We start from the raw sequence: 17,187 nt of genomic DNA on the forward strand, positions 1-17,187 counted from the left end.
TTGTAGTGACTGGTTGATTTGATACACCATCCAAAGTGTATTTAGTAACGTCACCAATAGGTGCCCTTTAAGGCATTGGAAAACCTCCCTTGTCTTTGTGGTGTAATCTCTGTTTGAAATACACTGCTCAACTGAGAGACCTTACAGATAATTGTGTGTGGGGGGTACAGAGATGAGGTATTCATTCAAAAATCCATGCAATTTGTTCATTTAAAAAACTCCTGAACTTATTTCGGCTTGCCATAACAAAGGGGTTGAATACTTTTTGACTGAAGACATTTTAGCTTTTCATTATTATTTTTTAAATTACAATAAATAAATAAAACAATTCTACTTTGACATTATGGGGTATTGTGTGTAGGCCAGTGACACAACGTCTCAATTAATGTTTAATTCGGGCTGGAACACAACAAATTTTGGAAAAGGTCACACAGTACCGGTCAAAGTTTTAGAACACCTCTCATTTAAGGGTTTTTCTTTTMTTTTTTATTATTTTCTACATTGTATAATAATAGTTAAAACGTCAACACTATGAAATCACACATATGGAATCATGTAGTAACCAAAAAAGTGTTAAACAAATCAAAATATATTTTATATTTGAGTTTCTTCAAATAGCCACCCTTTGCCTTGATGACAGCTTTGCACACTCTTGGCATTCTCTCAACCAGCTTCATGAGGTAGTCACCAGGAATGCATTTCAATTAACAGATGTGCCTTAGAAGTTAATTTGTGGAATTTCTTTCCTTCTTTATGCGTTTGAGCCAATCAGTTGTGTTGTGATAAGGTAGGGGGGTATACAAAAGATGGCCCTATTTGGTAAAAGACCAAGTCCAGATTATGGCAAGAACAGCTGAAATAAGCAAAGATAAACGACAGTCCATCATTACTTTAAGACATGAAGGTCAGTCAATACGGAAAATTTCAAGAACTTTGAAAGTTTCTTCCAGTGCAGTCGCAAAAACCATCAAGCGCTATTATGAAACTGGCTCTCATGAGGTCCGCCACAGGAAAGGAAGACCCAGAGTTACCTCTGCTGCAGATGATAAGTTCTTTAGAGTTACCAGCCTCAGAAATTGCAGCCCAAATAAATGCTTCACAGAGTTCAAGTAACATACACATCTCAACCTCATCTGTTCAGAGGAGACTGTGTGAATCAGGCCTTCATGTTCGAATTGCTGCAAAGAAACCACTACTAAAGGACATCATTAAGAAGAGGAGACTTGCTTGGGCCAAGAAACACGAGCATTGGACATTAGACCGGTGGAAATTTGTTCTTTGGTCTCGAGTTAAAATTTGATTTGTTTTGGTTCCAACCGCCGTGTCATTTGTGAGGCGCGGTGTGGGTGAACGGATGATCTCCGCATGTGTATTTCCCACCATAAAGCATAGAGGAGGAGGTGTTATGGTGTGGGGGTGCTTTTCTGGTAACACTGTCTGTGATTTATTTAGAATTCAAGGCGCACTTAACCAGCATGGCTACCACAGCATTCTGCAGCGATACGCCATCCCATCTAGTTTCGGCTTAGTGGAACTATCATTTGTTTTTCAACAGGACAATGACCCAACACAACTACAGGCTGTGTAAGGGCTATTTTACCAAGATGGAGAGTGATGGTGTGCTGCATCAGATGACCTGGCCTCCACAATCCCCCGACCTCATCCAAATTGAGATGGTTTGGGATGAGTTGGACCGCAGTGAAGGCTGTTCAAAAAGCATTCCAGTTGAAGCTGGTTGAGAGAATGCCAAGAGTGTGCAAAGCGGTCATCAAGACAAAGGGTGGCTATTTGAAGAAACTCAAATATAAAATATATTTTGATTTGTTTAACACTTTTTTGGTTACTGCATGATTCCATATGTGTTCATAGTTTTGATGTCTTCACTATTTCTACAATGTAGAAAATAGTCAAAATTAAGAAAAACCCTTGAATGAGTAGGTGTTCTAAAACTTTTGACCGGTAGTGTAGATCTTAACTTGTCTACATTTGGCAAGTTTACCAACAAATTTGTGCTTTCCATCAGGCCCATCGTGACATTTTTTTATCCGACATGTACTTTACTTGCATAAAACGGTTGGATGGAAACCTGTTTACTCACAGCTTTTATATAGTAATCAGGGAAATACATTCTGTAACAGAAAATRCAAATGGTTCTAACATAATCCTTTTTGATGAAAGCTATAAAAACGCATTTTCCGTCAGAGCTGGCCAGAAAAGTGACATGTGAACAATGGATCAATATACCTGTGCATTTCATAAGATTTACACATAGCACTTCATTTCTCTGATATAGCCTACTGTATCTGTAGTGGTGAAGGAATGACACTGGGAGCAAGATTAGCCTTCAATTTTAAAATATAGCTTGAAGAGGTAGGCCTAAACATCATGTTTACTCATTTGACAACAAAAACATAGCTTCATTGTTTTGGGGGCTATGATAATAACGTCAGACTTTCTTCACTTGTTTTTTTAAGTGGATTGTTCCATCCTACAAATTCAAGCGGTTGATTTATTGTAACTTTCCTTTAATATCTTAATTAATATCTTGATTACTATGTTAATCATCCCTCATCTTATTACCACAAACTAAGCTTCTAAGCATGAGGATTGACTTCAAAGTCATTGTCTGCCAAATCCAATTTAACTTTTCAGTTTGACTCAACGTAGTCAAGATGGACAGTCATTGTACCAAATTATATTGAGAAATGGGCCTAGTTGCTTTGAATTAAATGGTATTAAAAATGTTGAGCTTGAATTGCAGTCATGTAATAGCCTAGTCGATGGCCTATAGTCTGGATTGAAGAAACTATTGAATGCCAGTTAGAATCCAACATATTTGTCAAACTCATGGAGCAAAACCCTTTGCATTCAATTCAAAATGAGATGTGAATGTTTTGTCAAAGAATGGTGCAATGAATGTGTTCTCCCATATGCCTTGTCCCAGGTCAGTGGCTTCAGGCCTCAACTCTCCTGCCAAAACCAACTCCATGGAGAAAAAGCTTCATATTAAAAGCAAAGAACTTCAAGAAACTCAAGACAAATGTCACAAGGTACTGTGCTACTTATTTTCTTTCCCAGGAAATGGGCCACATGTAAATGATTCTGAATGGTGGTCTATATCTATAGTCTCCAGCCACTATTGAACCTGAATGTAAACAAATCTTGACACTCTAACAGTATTCCCCTTCTCAGATGAGTTGTTTGCACACACTGGTTTTTAATTGATGATCTTATTGAAATATCTCATTGGAATCGGAGATAATTAGGAGGTTGTCGTGGAGTTATAATGTCCATATGTCAACGTAGCATATACATGGCATACTCTCTAGATGGATATTGATTTGAGTGCTATAATAACCTATATAGTCAAAAATCTGCTTTTTAACCCAATTCATTACTGTTAATAAATTATGTATTGATTACCAGATGGGGCAGGAGATCTCTCGTGGCATTTACCGTGACATGGGGCAAACTTTGAGCTCCTTTTGAGTGACTATCTCGTCTCATTTGACAAAATGTGTACATCTCTGAGAAATAAACATTTCTATATACAACTCTGAAAAATAAACCTTTGAGTCACGGTATATTAGCTAGCTTCGGTGTCCGTTGTGGCTTCCTTCCTAGATGGAGCAGGAGATCTCTAGGTTTCAGCGCAAGATGACTGACCTGGAGTCAGTTCTGCACCAAAAGGATGTGGAGCTCAAAGCCTCTGAGACCCAGAGGACCATCCTGGAGCAGGACCTGGCCACCTACATCACTGAGTGCAGCGTGAGTACCTAATGCTATGTGTCCATCCAAAACTATCCTTACGGTTACAGCCATTTTGCTAGAAAAGAAATGTGTTAACTCTGTGTTAAAATATCTAGTTGCATATCTACACATAGTTGAGTGCATATTGGACTGTGGAGTGTCTCGTGCACCCGTTTCTACATTACAACCTTGTTAAAGCGTCCCATATAGTTTAGTATATGCATGACTGATGATAATGCGGTGTCGTCATGCATTTCTCCATTTGATTAGAGTAGACCTACCGCATTATAGGGTGATATATTTGAATGCGTTGTGATTTATTTACTCTGTGTGTGTGTGTGTGTGTGTGTGTTATTTGTGCGTGTGTTTCCACAGAGCTTAAAGCGCAGCCTGGAGGCAGCCCGTGTGGAGGTGTCTCAGGAGGATGACAAGGCTCTGCAGCTGCTGCATGACATCAGAGAGCAGAGCAGCAAGCTGCAGGAGATCAAGGAGCAGGTAGAATCACACTTCAACTTTGACTTCACTTCATCAACCCCTTCCTTACCAGTGAACCGCATGCTTACTGAGTTTTCACCCAAAGGGCCGTACGTATCAAGCATGCGAGAGCAGGGCTCTACAGTGCAACCATTTTACTTGCAAATGCGCCTAAAAATGTTGCTGTCCGAAATTTTATTTTAGAAGCAATGTTTAATATCTCAAATATTTTTCAGTGTGCGCCTACATCTTTCAACGTAGCTGCACACATGTTCCTTGTAAAAACAAGTCAGCATAGAGCCCTGCAGAGGATGAGTGTGATCAGGTCATGATGTGAATGGCCAAAACTGATCTTTGATACATACAGCACCAAACCTACTAACTAACCCTCTTCCTTTCTGAGTTTTATGYGTCACTGTCCCAAACTCAAGACATGTCCTCTAGAGGTTCTAGTAAAGGAAACACCATTTTGTAGACTTTCCCAAAATCTAGAACACATACAATTCACTCCTATGTCTATGATCAGGACTCTTGCATTTCAGGGAAGTTAGCAACCAATATACACAGGCAGTTAGGAAAGCAAATGCTAGCTTTTTCAAACAGACATTTGCATCCTGTAGCACAAACTCCAAAACGTTCTGGTACACAGTAAAGTCCATGGAGAATAAGAGCACCTCCTCCCAGCTGCCCACTGCACTGAGGCTAGGAAACACTGTCACCACCGATACATCCACGATAATTGAGAATTTCAATAAGTTTTTCTCCGACCGGCTGGCCATGCTTTCCGCCTGGCTACTCCTACCTCGATCAACAGCCCACCACCCCCCACAGCAACTTGCCCAAGCCTCCCCATTTCTCCTTCACCCAAATTCAGATAGCTGGGCTAGACAATCTSGACCCTCTCTTTCTAAAATTATCCGCCGCAATTGTTGCAACCCCTATTACTAGCCTGTTCAACCTCTCTTTCGTATCGTCTGAGATCCCCAAAGATTGGAAAGCTGCCGCAGTCATCCCCCTCTTCAAAGGCAGAGACACTCTAGACCCAAACTGTTACAGACCTATATCTGTCCTACCCTGCCTTTCTAAGGTCTTCGAAAGCCAAGTTAACAAACAGATCACCGACCATTTTGAATCCCACCGTACCTTCTTCGCTATGCAATCTGGTTCCCGAGCTGGTCATGGGTGCACCTCAGCCACGCTCAAGGTCCTAAACGATATCATAACCGCCATCGATAAAAGACAATACTGTGCATCGACCTGGCCAAGGCTTTCGACTCTGTCAATCACCACATTCTTATYGGCAGACTCAACAGCCTTGGTTTCTCAAATGACTGCCTCGCCTGGTTCACCAGCTACATCTCAGACAGAGTTCAGTGTGTCAAATTGGAGGGGCTGTTGTCCGGACCTCGGGCAGTCTCTATGGGTGTGCCACAGGATTCAATTCTCGGGCCGACTCTTTTCTCTGTATACATCATTGATGTTGCTCTTGCTGCTGGTGATTCTCTGATCCACCTCTACGTAGACGACACCATTCTGTATACTTCTGGCCCTTCTTTGGACACTGTGTTAACAAACCTCCAGACGAGCTTCAATGCCATACAACTCTCCTTCCGTGGCCTCCAACTGCTCTTAAATGCAAGTAAAACTAAATGCATGCTCTTCAACCGATCTCTGCCCGCCTGTCCAGCATCACTACTCTGGACGGTTCTGACTTAGAATATGTGGACAACTACAAACTCACACTAAGCATCTCCAATCCAAAATTAAATCTAGAATCGGCTTCCTATTTCGCAACAAAGCATCCTTCACTCATGCTGCCAAACATACCCTCGTAAAACTGACTCCTACCGATCCATAACTTCGGCGATGTCATTTACAAAATAGCCTCCAACACTCTACTCAGCAAACTGGATGCAGTCTATAACAGTGCCATCTGTTTTGTCACCAAAGCCCCATATACTACCCACCACTGCGACCTGTGTGCTCTGGTTGGCTGGCCCTCGCTTCATATTCCTCACCAAACCCACTGTCTCCAGGTCATCTATAAGTCTTTGCTAGACCTTATCTCAGCTCACTGGTCACCATAGCAGCACTCACCCGTAGCACGCGCTCAAGAAGGTATATTTCACTGGTCACCCCCAAAGCCAATTCCTCCTTTGGCCGCCTCTCCCTCCAGTTCTCTGCTGCCAATGACTGGAAAGAATTGCAAAAATCACTGAAGCTGTAGACTCATATCTCCCTCACTAACTTTAAGCATCAGCTGTCAGAGCAGCTCACAGATCATTGCACCTGTACATAGCCCATCTGTAAATAGCCCATCCGACTACCTCATCCCCATATTGTTATTTATTTTTTGTCTCCTTTGCACCCCAGTATCTGTACCTGCACATTCATCTTCTGCACATCTATCACTCCAGTGTTTAATTGCTATATTGTAATTACTTCGTCACTACGGCCTATTTATTGCCTTACCTCCATTATCCTACCTCATTTGCACACACTGTATAGCTTTTTTCTATTTTGTTATTGACTGTACGTTTGTTTATTCCATGTGTAACTCTGTGTTGTTGTTTGTGTCGCACTGCTTTGCTTTATCTTGGCCAGGTCGCAGTTGTAAATGAGAACTTGTTCTCAACTTGCCTACCTGGCTAAATWAAAAAAATCCTGCAAGCACTGAATGGTCAGTGAGCACCTTAGTTCATTGTGTAGCCTGTGCCTAGCCAGTCCAGTGTTACTTTTCCACTCTTCCATCTCTCTCATATCTTCATTGTAAGGTCATCAGGACATACATCATGCAGAATCCCTTTTCATATTTGCAATACATAATGCATATTTTTTTATTTAAGCTTTCATTTAACTAGGCAAGTTAAGAGCAAATTCTTACTTTACAATGACGGCCTACACCGGCCAAACCCTCCCCTAACCCAGACGACGCTGGGCCAATTGTGTGCTGCCCTATGGGACTCCCGTTCACAGCCGGTTGGGATATAGCCCGGGATCAAACCAGGGTCTGTAGTCACTCCTCTAGCACTGAAATGCAGTGCCTTAGACTGCTGCGCCACTCGGGAGCTGGATGTGCTCTTTAATACAGTATATATGCTCTTTAACACAGTATATATGCTCTTTAACACAGTATATGTGCTCTTTAATACAGTATATATGCTCTTTAATACAGTATGTGTGCTCTTTAATACAGTATTATTGCACTCATCACTAACTGTACAGTATCATTGTCTTTATTACCTTATTCTGTGACCCTTCACGTAAATACTGGTCGACAAATGATGCTCATACACACACACTTTGGCATAGAGAGTATGGCTTTATTATGCGGTCCTTTGTAGTAGAGCTGGGAATTGCCATGGACCTTGCAATATTATCATGATACTTAGGTGCCGATATGTATTGCGATTCTCACGATTTTTTATGTTTTGGGATTCGATATTGTGATTTTATTGCAATTCGATGTTCTGTACATCTTGCTAACCATATGTCTGCTGCAGAGGGATGAGAGAGCATGAGAGAACACGTTTTGATCAGTCATGGAAATATAATCGCTGAAAACAAATTGACTCCGAGTTTTGGTAAAGGTACAGCCAACTAGCAAAAATAATATTGTGACATTGTCAAAACGATACGATATATCCTAATAAATAATATCCAGATATGCAACTGTATCGATTTATGTATTCCCCCCCATCACTACTTCGTAGCTCAGTTGGTGGAGCATGGCGCCTTTAATGCCAGGGTAGTGGGTCCGATTCCCGGGACACCCATATGTAAAATGTTGCACGCATGACTGTAAGTCACTATGGATAAATGTGTCTGCTAAATGGCAAGTTATATTTATAACTCTGTGTCCCTTTAAACAAAGATACAAGGAGACACACACACACACACACAAAATCCTTTGTAGAAACTAGCCTAGCGTAGCTCTGCAGTCTCTAACTCTCTGGTCTGGTGTGAATCTCTGGGTGATTGTCTGTGGTCTAGGAGCCAGTGATTGGTCTAGGAGCCAGTGATTGGTCTAGGAGCCAGTGATTGATGCCCTGTAAGGCAGGCAGCAGTGTGAGAGAGTGTTCCACACCCACAGTAGGGATCAGCAGGCTTAGCAAGCCTCTCTTTGTCTGTGATTCATCCTCTCCACATGCTCATATACTATAGAGTGGCAGGTAAGAGGCTTTTAACCCCACCGTCTCAATGAGAGGCTCATTCTACTGCTGTTAGTACAACAAGCCAGCTCTAGTCGGATATTATCAACAATATTATTAGAAGCGGGTATGTGTGAATCATGAAGGGAAAAGACTAAAGAGGATTTTTATTTTAACGGTGTGGTGATTATACGGATGATGTTTTCCGTCCTGAAGAGTGGATGTCATTATAGTAATTATAAAACCTTTTAAAATCCTCCACGACAACTCCGCAGAAATGATGAGCCAGTCACATACACACATTCATGAGACTTTAATTCCCAGGGTCCCAGAATATGTTCATCCTGGCCTGCACACAGTGTAATGCTCTTGAACTACTCCTGACATTTTATTTCCCCTGTGCTCCAGGAGTATAATAATGCCTAGCTAGAGGAGACAGACACACACACCCTGAACCCTTGCCTCTCTCTGTGCACCCTGCCGTAGGAGTACCATGCCCAGCTGGAGGAGATGCAGGTCACCATCCGGCAGCTGGAGGAGGACTTGTCTGCCGCCAGGCGCCGTAGTGACCTGTACGAGTCAGAGCTCCGAGACTCCCGGAACACCAGCGAGGAGCTCAAGAGGAAGGCTGTGGACTACCAGCAGAGRATCCAGAAGGTGTGTGAATACTGAGTAGGACCTCCATGGAGGTGAAWACAGGTGCAGTCTGAATGCTAACATGTCGGATCTCTGTCCCSAAGGCGAAGGAGCAGGGTAAAGCTGAGGTGGAGGAGCTCCTTTCCAAACTGGAGAAGGTATGCCCTCCTGTCCATGGGTGAACTGTATTGTGGATTACTCTTCAAAAATCTTTKGGTGTCGAATCGTCGTTTTGTATAGTCCCATAGAGAATGAAATGGATAATATTAATAATTGATGTATTGCCTTGCACTGATGCGTTTTTGCCTCAGCCTTCTGCAGAGATTAGGTCCCATTATTAATAGATCAATTTCACACATTGGCATTACAGTCAGCTAATCTTTCATACTGTTTTTCAGACCAATGCTGAACAGCAAGTGAAAATCCTGGAACTCCAAGACAAACTCTCCAAGGTATATTTTCTAAAGTACATAGTGCACACACACACACACAGGGGTCCTGGATGTCACCGTAGAATAGCTTAGTGAGCCCAAATGAATGGTTAGTCATCAGCTGTCACCACTGTGGTCCAATAGGTACATACAGTTGAAGTCGGAAGTTTACATACACTTAGGTTGGAGTCATTAAAACTCGTTTTTCAACCACTCCACAAACTTCTTGTTAACAAGCTATAGTTTTGGCAAGTCGGTTAGGATATCTACTTTGTAAACTTCTGTCCCACTGGGAATGTGATGAAAGAAATAAAAGCTGAAATAAATAATTCTCTCTTCTATTATTCTGACATTTCACATTCTTAAAATGAAGTGGTGATCCTAACTGACCTAAGACAGGGAATGTTTACTAGGATTAAATGTCAGGATTTGTGAAAATCTGAGATTAAATGTATTTGGCTAAGGTGTATGTAAACTTCTGACTTCAACTGTAGCTTTGAATAGCTTCTGATGTAATCAGTCATTGACATTCACAGTTCACTGAAGTTGTGGGTACAAACGTTTCTTGGCTAAATGGCAGTGCTATTTATTTATATTGTGTCATGCCCTTGCTGCCTGTGTTCTTGGGAATAAAAAGGCATGAATCCTAATGGGCTTTGTCTCCACACAATGTTGAATTTGACCCTTGGCCCCCAGGCGGTGAAAGCCAGTACAGAAGCCACAGAGCTGCTGCAGAACATCCGGCAGGCTAAAGAACGTCTGGAGCAGGAGCTTGAGCGGCTGCGCGGCAAGGCCGACCCCAGCGACACCCTCCGACGACGTCTCAGAGAGACCGAGGTACGGTTGCTCATGTGTTGTGTTTATGTAAAAACATTATTTGTTTTGAATTGTAATGACTTATTGTGTTACATCCATGTACTGTATTTCAGTCACAGGAGGTTGGTGGCACCTTAATTGGGGAGGACGGGCTCGTGTTTATGGCTGGAGCGGAATTAGTGGAATRGTATCAAACACATGGTTTCTATGCGCTTGATGCCATTCCATTCACTGCATTCCAGGCGTTATTATGAGTCGTCCACCCCTCAGCAGCCTCCACTGATTTCAGTGTTGTTGACTGTCATGTGGGTATATTTAAGAACTTGTTGTGTCTCCTGCAGGAGGGCAGGAARACCCTGGAGAACCAGGTGAAGCGTCTGGAGATGGTGGAGCGACGAGAGAACAAGCTGAAGGATGACATCCAGACTAAATCCCAGCAGATCCAGCAGATGGCTGATAAGATCCTGGTGAGAGCCAAGGGATAAGTCCCCTCTTAATACCCTAACCCCCCCTCCACTCCTCTATCCCTCTCTATACTACCTTTATCCTAGAGCATAGATTAAAGCATGCACACACACACACACACACATAGGGAATGTCCTGCTTGCTGCCCCATGGCATGCACACACCCATTTCTATCACTTTGGATGTCCCGCCTGCTGCCACGAAGAAACCACGGCTCACACAGGCGACGTCTTTCCTGACGCGCACCGGCCCGGGCTGCATGCCAACATGAACGGCCACCGCTACCACCGTGTCATGGATAAACAGCTCTTCCAAGCAAGTGTCTCTGTCATGGACTGAGTGGCAGTGTGGATAGTGCTTTCATCCATATTTTGTTGTATGATTTTGTAGGTCTTTGTTGTTACCTTGCGTGATATATGTGTGTGTGTTTGTTTGTACAGGAGCTGGAGGAGAACTTGAGGGAGACCCAGTCAACAGCCCAGCGGATGGAGGCTCACCTGGTCCAGAAGGAGAGGCTCTATGAGGACAAAATTAAGGTAGAGAAGACTTTAAGTCAGCCTGCAAATCATGGTCTCAAGGATATCTTTCTGTATTGAAAAGTGTGGCCAAGTGAGCGTACTAGTGACTTGGCTTTCTTGGTCCCCCTGAACTAGGTGTACTGTTCGATTGGGCACACCAGAGCAAAACAGTTTGCAACAGAAATAAATACATCTGTGTTCTTATTGGACATGGTCAGGTAGTACCTTCGCATTGCACTCAGTTTTATAACATTTTGAACACTGCCCAGGTTCTGGAGGCCCAGATGAAGGTGGACCTGGCAGACAAGGAGAGCCTGGAGTCCAAACGGGCCCAGCACGAGGAAGAGGCCCGGGAGAAGTGTAAACTCCTCAGTGAACAGAAAGCGGTAAGGCCAATTTTCATAAGGATTAATATAAATAATACAATGTGTTCGACTTCTTTCTCTCTGCCAGGCTCATCAGTTCTGTTCAAGCAGGGAAACTGTGCTAATAGACAAAAAATGAAACAAGGTGCAGCTGGAAAAGTTAACTAGCATATTTGCTTTGTACTTTTTAATTGACTGCGCTCTTTGATTGTAGCCTGTTCTTTACTATATTGCTGCGCAAAGCTGTGTAGATTCTCCATAGAGTACGTGCAGGGCAGTACAGTCCAACACTGTTTGCTTTTGTGAGGGGGGAAATCTCTCTGCGAATATCAATGTGATGACTGCAGCTAATAGAGGAGATGGGAAAATTGTATGACTCACATAGGCTACATGTTATAGAACAGCAGTGAGCCAATTAGACTCCCAATTATGGGGCCGTGTGGGCGAGAGCCTCCGAGACTTCTGCCACAGCTTTTGTTTGTTTGAGCACAGATTCTCTGACATGTTTATGGGCTAAGTTTTTGTTTTGTTTTGTTTGGCGCTCCACTCAATTTGTCGAAGGGAATGCTGTCAAGGCTGCGATTTAATTCAGAGTATKCCATTACATGGGGTCACTCTGCAAAGTCCCAGCTTAAGTCTGTAATCTAGTTAACGTGATAGACTTGAGTTATCTACCGCTAATAGGTTTTATCATCAGAGCCAGACGACATTTGACATTGACAGAAAGGGTTTTTGGTCTGAATGTAACATTAGCCTATGTATTAGTTTAGCATTTCAGTACAGGGCAAGTCCACGGTAACAGAGTGACACTGAGACTCCGATTTTTCACTTTAAAATGTATGTCAAACAAAAACCAATGATTGCCAAGTTAAACGAAGCATACAACTCTATACACAATGACTACCTCATCACACCGTTACCGTCGAATTGCTCTACAGTAGCTACATTCAGGGCCATATATTTAATGATATGGCTTTTATATTAAGTCCCAGTCTCAATATATGGCTCTGGCTACAAATTTCAACCACAAAAAAAATTGGCAGCTTCRGGTGTCTGTTTTCATGGGAATGATAAACAATCAACGTATCTTTTTGTGTGTGATGTACAAATGCGGTCAAATATAATGGCACCCTTGCATTTTACATTAGAGTGCAATGGAGCAGAATGATCTGTATTTTTCTTTTTAAAACTGGTTGGATGCCTATTTTTACCAATAGGCACCTGCAGCTTACCACAGTTGAGAGAAATTACACAATAAACAAGAATCATTGCTGTGTAAACACCCACCGTTTTCAATTACAACTTATTTTAGAAGAAAGGCTGCAAGGATGCTGATACATTTGACCACATCTGTAAGCTGTAATCGTGCTTATTCATAAATAGATAGAATCACATTGCATCCATGTCTCAATTATTCACACCCTGGCACAATTTTCACATTATGTTCCCTTAAATTGAAATGGAGGGTGGGAGCCTTAAATGGGTTGTGATTTCATGGATCTAAGTCAGCCTGTTTGTGTTGCACTTCCTTTTTTCCAGACCATCAACGCCATGGACTCCAAGATGAAGAATCTGGAGCAGCGGATCACCGAGCTTTCTGAGGCCAACAAGTTAGCCGCTAACAGTAGCATCTACACTCAGAAAAACATGTGAGTACTAACAGTAGCATCTATACCCAGAGCAAAAACATGTCAGTACTAACAGTAGCATCTATACCCAGAACAAAAACATGTCAGTACTAACAGTAGCATCTATTAACCGAGAAACAGTAGTATAACAGTAGCATTTCTTACAGAAAAAATGTAGTATAAACAGTAGATCTATAAAGAACAAAAGATGTGTCTAACAGTAAGATTATACCAGAACAAAAACATGTCAGTACTAACAGTAGCATCTATACCAGACAAAAAAACAATGTCAGTACTAACAGTAGCATACTATACCAGACAAAAAACATGTCGAAGTATAACAGTAGCATTACTACCAGAGCAAAACATGGTCAGTACTAACAGTAGCATTATACCAGAGCAAAAAACATGTCAGTACTAACAGTAGCATCTATAACAGAACAAAAACAATGTCAGTACTACAGTAGCATCTATACAGCAGCAAAACAATGTCAGTATAACAGTAGCATCTATACCAGACACAGAAAAACATGAGTCAGTATAACGTAGCATCTATAACCAGAACAACACATGTCAGTATTCAACAGTAGCATCTAATACAGAAGCAAAACATCGTCAGTACTGAACAGGTAGCAGTCTATAGCCAGAAAAAAACAGTCAGTACTGAACAGTAAGCATATGTACAGAGCAAAAACATAGTCAGTATAACAGTAGCATCTATACCGAAAAAACAATGTCAGTAACGTACTGCATCTATAACCAGAAAAACTGTCGAGTACTATAAAGTAGCATTATACGCAGAGCACAAACACTTCAGTAGACAGTAAGCATTATACTAGACAAAAACATTCCTAATAACAGTCAGGCATTATACAACCAGATGCAAAAAACATGTCGATACTCCAAAGGTCATCTAATACCCAGAAGCAAAAACATGTCGTCCTAACAGTAGCATCTTACTCCAGAAAAAACATGGTCAAGTATAACAGTAACATCTATACCCAGAGCAAAAAATGTCATACTAAAAGATCTATTGACCAGAACAATAAACATTGGTCATAGTAACAAGTAGATCTATCACCGAAAACAAGATCATATATACAGTGCATCTATACCAGAACAAAACATGTGCAGTAACTAACAAGTAGCCATCATATACCAGAGCAAAAACATGTCATCTAAAACCAGTAAGATCTATACAGAAAAACAAATGTCAGTACTAACAGTAGCATCATATACCAGAGCAAAACATGTCAGTACTAACAGTAGCATCTATACCCAGAACAAAAACATGTCGTACTAACAGTAGCATCTATAACCAGAACAAAAACATGTCAGACTAACAGTAGCATCTATACCAGACAAAAACATGTCAGTACTAACAGTAAGCATTACCCAGATGCAAAACATGTCAGTACTCAACAGTAGCATCTATACCAGAACAAAAACATGTCAGTACTAACAGTAGCATCTTACCCAGAGCAAAAACATGTCAGTACTACAGTAGCATCTATACCCAGACAAAAACATGTCAGTACTAACAGTAGCATCTATACCAGAGCAAAAACATGTCAGTACTAACAGTAGCATCTATACCACAGAAAAAACATTGTCAGTACTAACAGATAGCATCTATACCGAGACAAAAACATGTCAGTACTAACAGTAGCATCTATACCCAGAGCAAAAACACATGTCAGTACTAACAGTAGCATACTTCCAGAGCAAAAACATGTCCGTACTAACAGTAGCAATTATACCAAGCAAAAACATGTCAGTATAACAGTAGCATTATACCAGAGCAAAAACATGTCAGTATAACAGTAGCATCTTTAGAAAGCTTTATTCCCGATGAGGAATTTCTTAATTTGGAGTTGGTTTCAAAAGAACAAACATAACGCAGGCCACGGTAACCTACTAGGCAAATGCGTAGTCTACCAGACAGACATACAGTGAGAACGACAAGTATACCAAATAATGAACAGCTAGGAACAGGGTGATAAAGAACGCCAATATTTCATTATACACTAAACATCTTTATAATACCAATTGATCAAACTATGCAGCTCGATGTTTCACATCTTTTATATCGAAAGATGTCAGCTGCAATACAGTAGATTCAAATCAGTGCAGTGTAATTCATACAACCCCCTTAGCTCTCCTATCCTCTACAAGATATAATCAAAATGTGATAATCTATTCATACTAAGAGAATTAATAATGTAAAAAGTAACTTACAATCATATAGGACAATAACACATTATTAAAACTTTCTGTGCATAGTGTGGACTTCCCTGGTTAGCAATTCAGGATAGCAAACCAAAGAGTACATATGGTGGGACTCTTGTAGAACGTCTGATAAGGATAGAACTCGCGACTCTGCCATTGCATTACTCTACCAGCACCATTTATGCGAGATGGAGCAGCGGGTTGGAAACTATCTGCCTCCTCAACATCCACGACCGTATCCGTCCTCTCTCCCGCCGACTTGTTGCCCCGCTAAAGAAATTCTCGTACGTGTAGCGATAGCTAGGCTTCCTCTGCATAGTGGATTGCTACTGCCAGATGGATTTGGGGATCGACAGAATCGCTAAACGGTTTGGTTTGCTACCTTTTACTTTACATCTTACATTTATCATTTAGCGACGCGTCTTATGCAGAGCGACTTACAAATTGGTGCATTGACTTATGATCTATCTCCGCTGGAGAACAAACCTATGTTCATAGTGCAAATCTAACTCTATTAGGGGGGAGGGGATTCGAAGGATGTATTGATATATATCTAGGTGATTCCTTCAAGAGGTGAGGTTTCAGGTGGTCTCCGGGACGGTGGTGAGTGACTCGCTGATGGCTTGGCGAGGAGTTTGTTCCCTTGGGGGTTGCCAGACGCAAAAACGATAACAGTTATTGACTGGGCTGAGGGCTGAGTCGTCCTGTCCTCAGGCAGGTAGGCGAGGCTCATGCGGCCGAGTGGAATGACGGTGCCCTTGTTTTTGGCATGCTGTCAGGGCTGATAGAGCCTGAACCGGTAACGGAGGAATGGTTCAGCTCGACAGTCGGTAGACGAAGCAGCTGCGCTCTCTGTTGTCGCGGATCGAGTTTGCCAATCTGAGGAGGATTGGAGAGAAGCGGAGGAGCGGGTAAGACAGTGGTGCAAACTAAATGGGAGACACGTCCGTGAACACAAGACGGCAGACTAGCGGTAAGCGTATGCAGTGGAAGTGAGGGATTTGTAGAGCGGTTTCAAATGCGCACAGGCAGGGAGGACAGCGCCAGCGGAGTTCACGAGTAATACACCCGCAACCAGGGAGACATGGACGAACAGTGCTGGATTAGGACTGCGTCCGCGCTGTGTGCCTGCGGTGCTAGGAACCAGGGTCGGTAGTTGTGAAATGTCGTTGTCAGGACGCGATGAAACTAAAACAGGACAGGTTAAACACGCTCTGATCGTTGACGTTGGAGTGGAGTGTTGTCCAGGATCTACGCAAGGTTCGTTATGCATGCTGGGAGGAGGAACAAATGGAAGTTGTCACCGTGATGGCGAGATCATTGGAAGGGGTCTTTCGGGAGGCAAGAGTCCGAATCTGGACACGAGGATTGCAGCTAGTCTACCTAGAGGTGGTGATGGCACCGGCTCATCCGTAGTCCTGATATGTCTGCCAGAACATGCAGAGACTGGAGGATTACAACGTGGGTTATCAGAGGGGGGAAAGGAGAAGGATTTGTGTGTCGTCGATGCATAAGCAAACTGATAAGAGAAGACATGTGAGGATATGACAAGCCAAGTGACTTGGTGTAATCAGGCGGAAGTAAGGAGAAGAGGCCTGAACAGAGCTGAGAGGGGAACACCGTGGAGAGGCAGGTGGTGGCGGGCAGCAGATTATCCGAAGGACATTGGTAGCCGAGCCGACTGTAGGTAGGAGCAATCAAGAAGTGGGCCGCGCGGAGAATGC

General features: G+C 42.4%; 1 protein-coding gene across 2 annotated transcripts in view; it reads left to right on the forward strand.

Moving 5' to 3' along the window:
* The window catches only part of LOC111964570 (citron rho-interacting kinase-like), a 53,354-nt gene that overhangs the window by 12,021 nt on the left and 24,146 nt on the right, over positions 1-17,187 (forward strand). For both annotated transcript variants that reach the window (XM_023988428.1, XM_023988421.1), the window contains 11 exons: positions 2,945-3,050; positions 3,625-3,768; positions 4,126-4,245; positions 8,862-9,032; positions 9,116-9,169; positions 9,410-9,463; positions 10,139-10,279; positions 10,600-10,725; positions 11,164-11,259; positions 11,511-11,627; positions 13,146-13,255. In XM_023988428.1, the coding sequence (XP_023844196.1) occupies positions 2,945-3,050; positions 3,625-3,768; positions 4,126-4,245; positions 8,862-9,032; positions 9,116-9,169; positions 9,410-9,463; positions 10,139-10,279; positions 10,600-10,725; positions 11,164-11,259; positions 11,511-11,627; positions 13,146-13,255 (1,239 nt within the window). The remainder of the gene's footprint in view (positions 1-2,944; positions 3,051-3,624; positions 3,769-4,125; positions 4,246-8,861; positions 9,033-9,115; positions 9,170-9,409; positions 9,464-10,138; positions 10,280-10,599; positions 10,726-11,163; positions 11,260-11,510; positions 11,628-13,145; positions 13,256-17,187) is intronic.

This window comes from Salvelinus sp. IW2-2015, linkage group LG1 (assembly GCF_002910315.2).
Source record: "Salvelinus sp. IW2-2015 linkage group LG1, ASM291031v2, whole genome shotgun sequence".
Lineage (NCBI taxonomy): Eukaryota > Metazoa > Chordata > Actinopteri > Salmoniformes > Salmonidae > Salvelinus > Salvelinus sp. IW2-2015.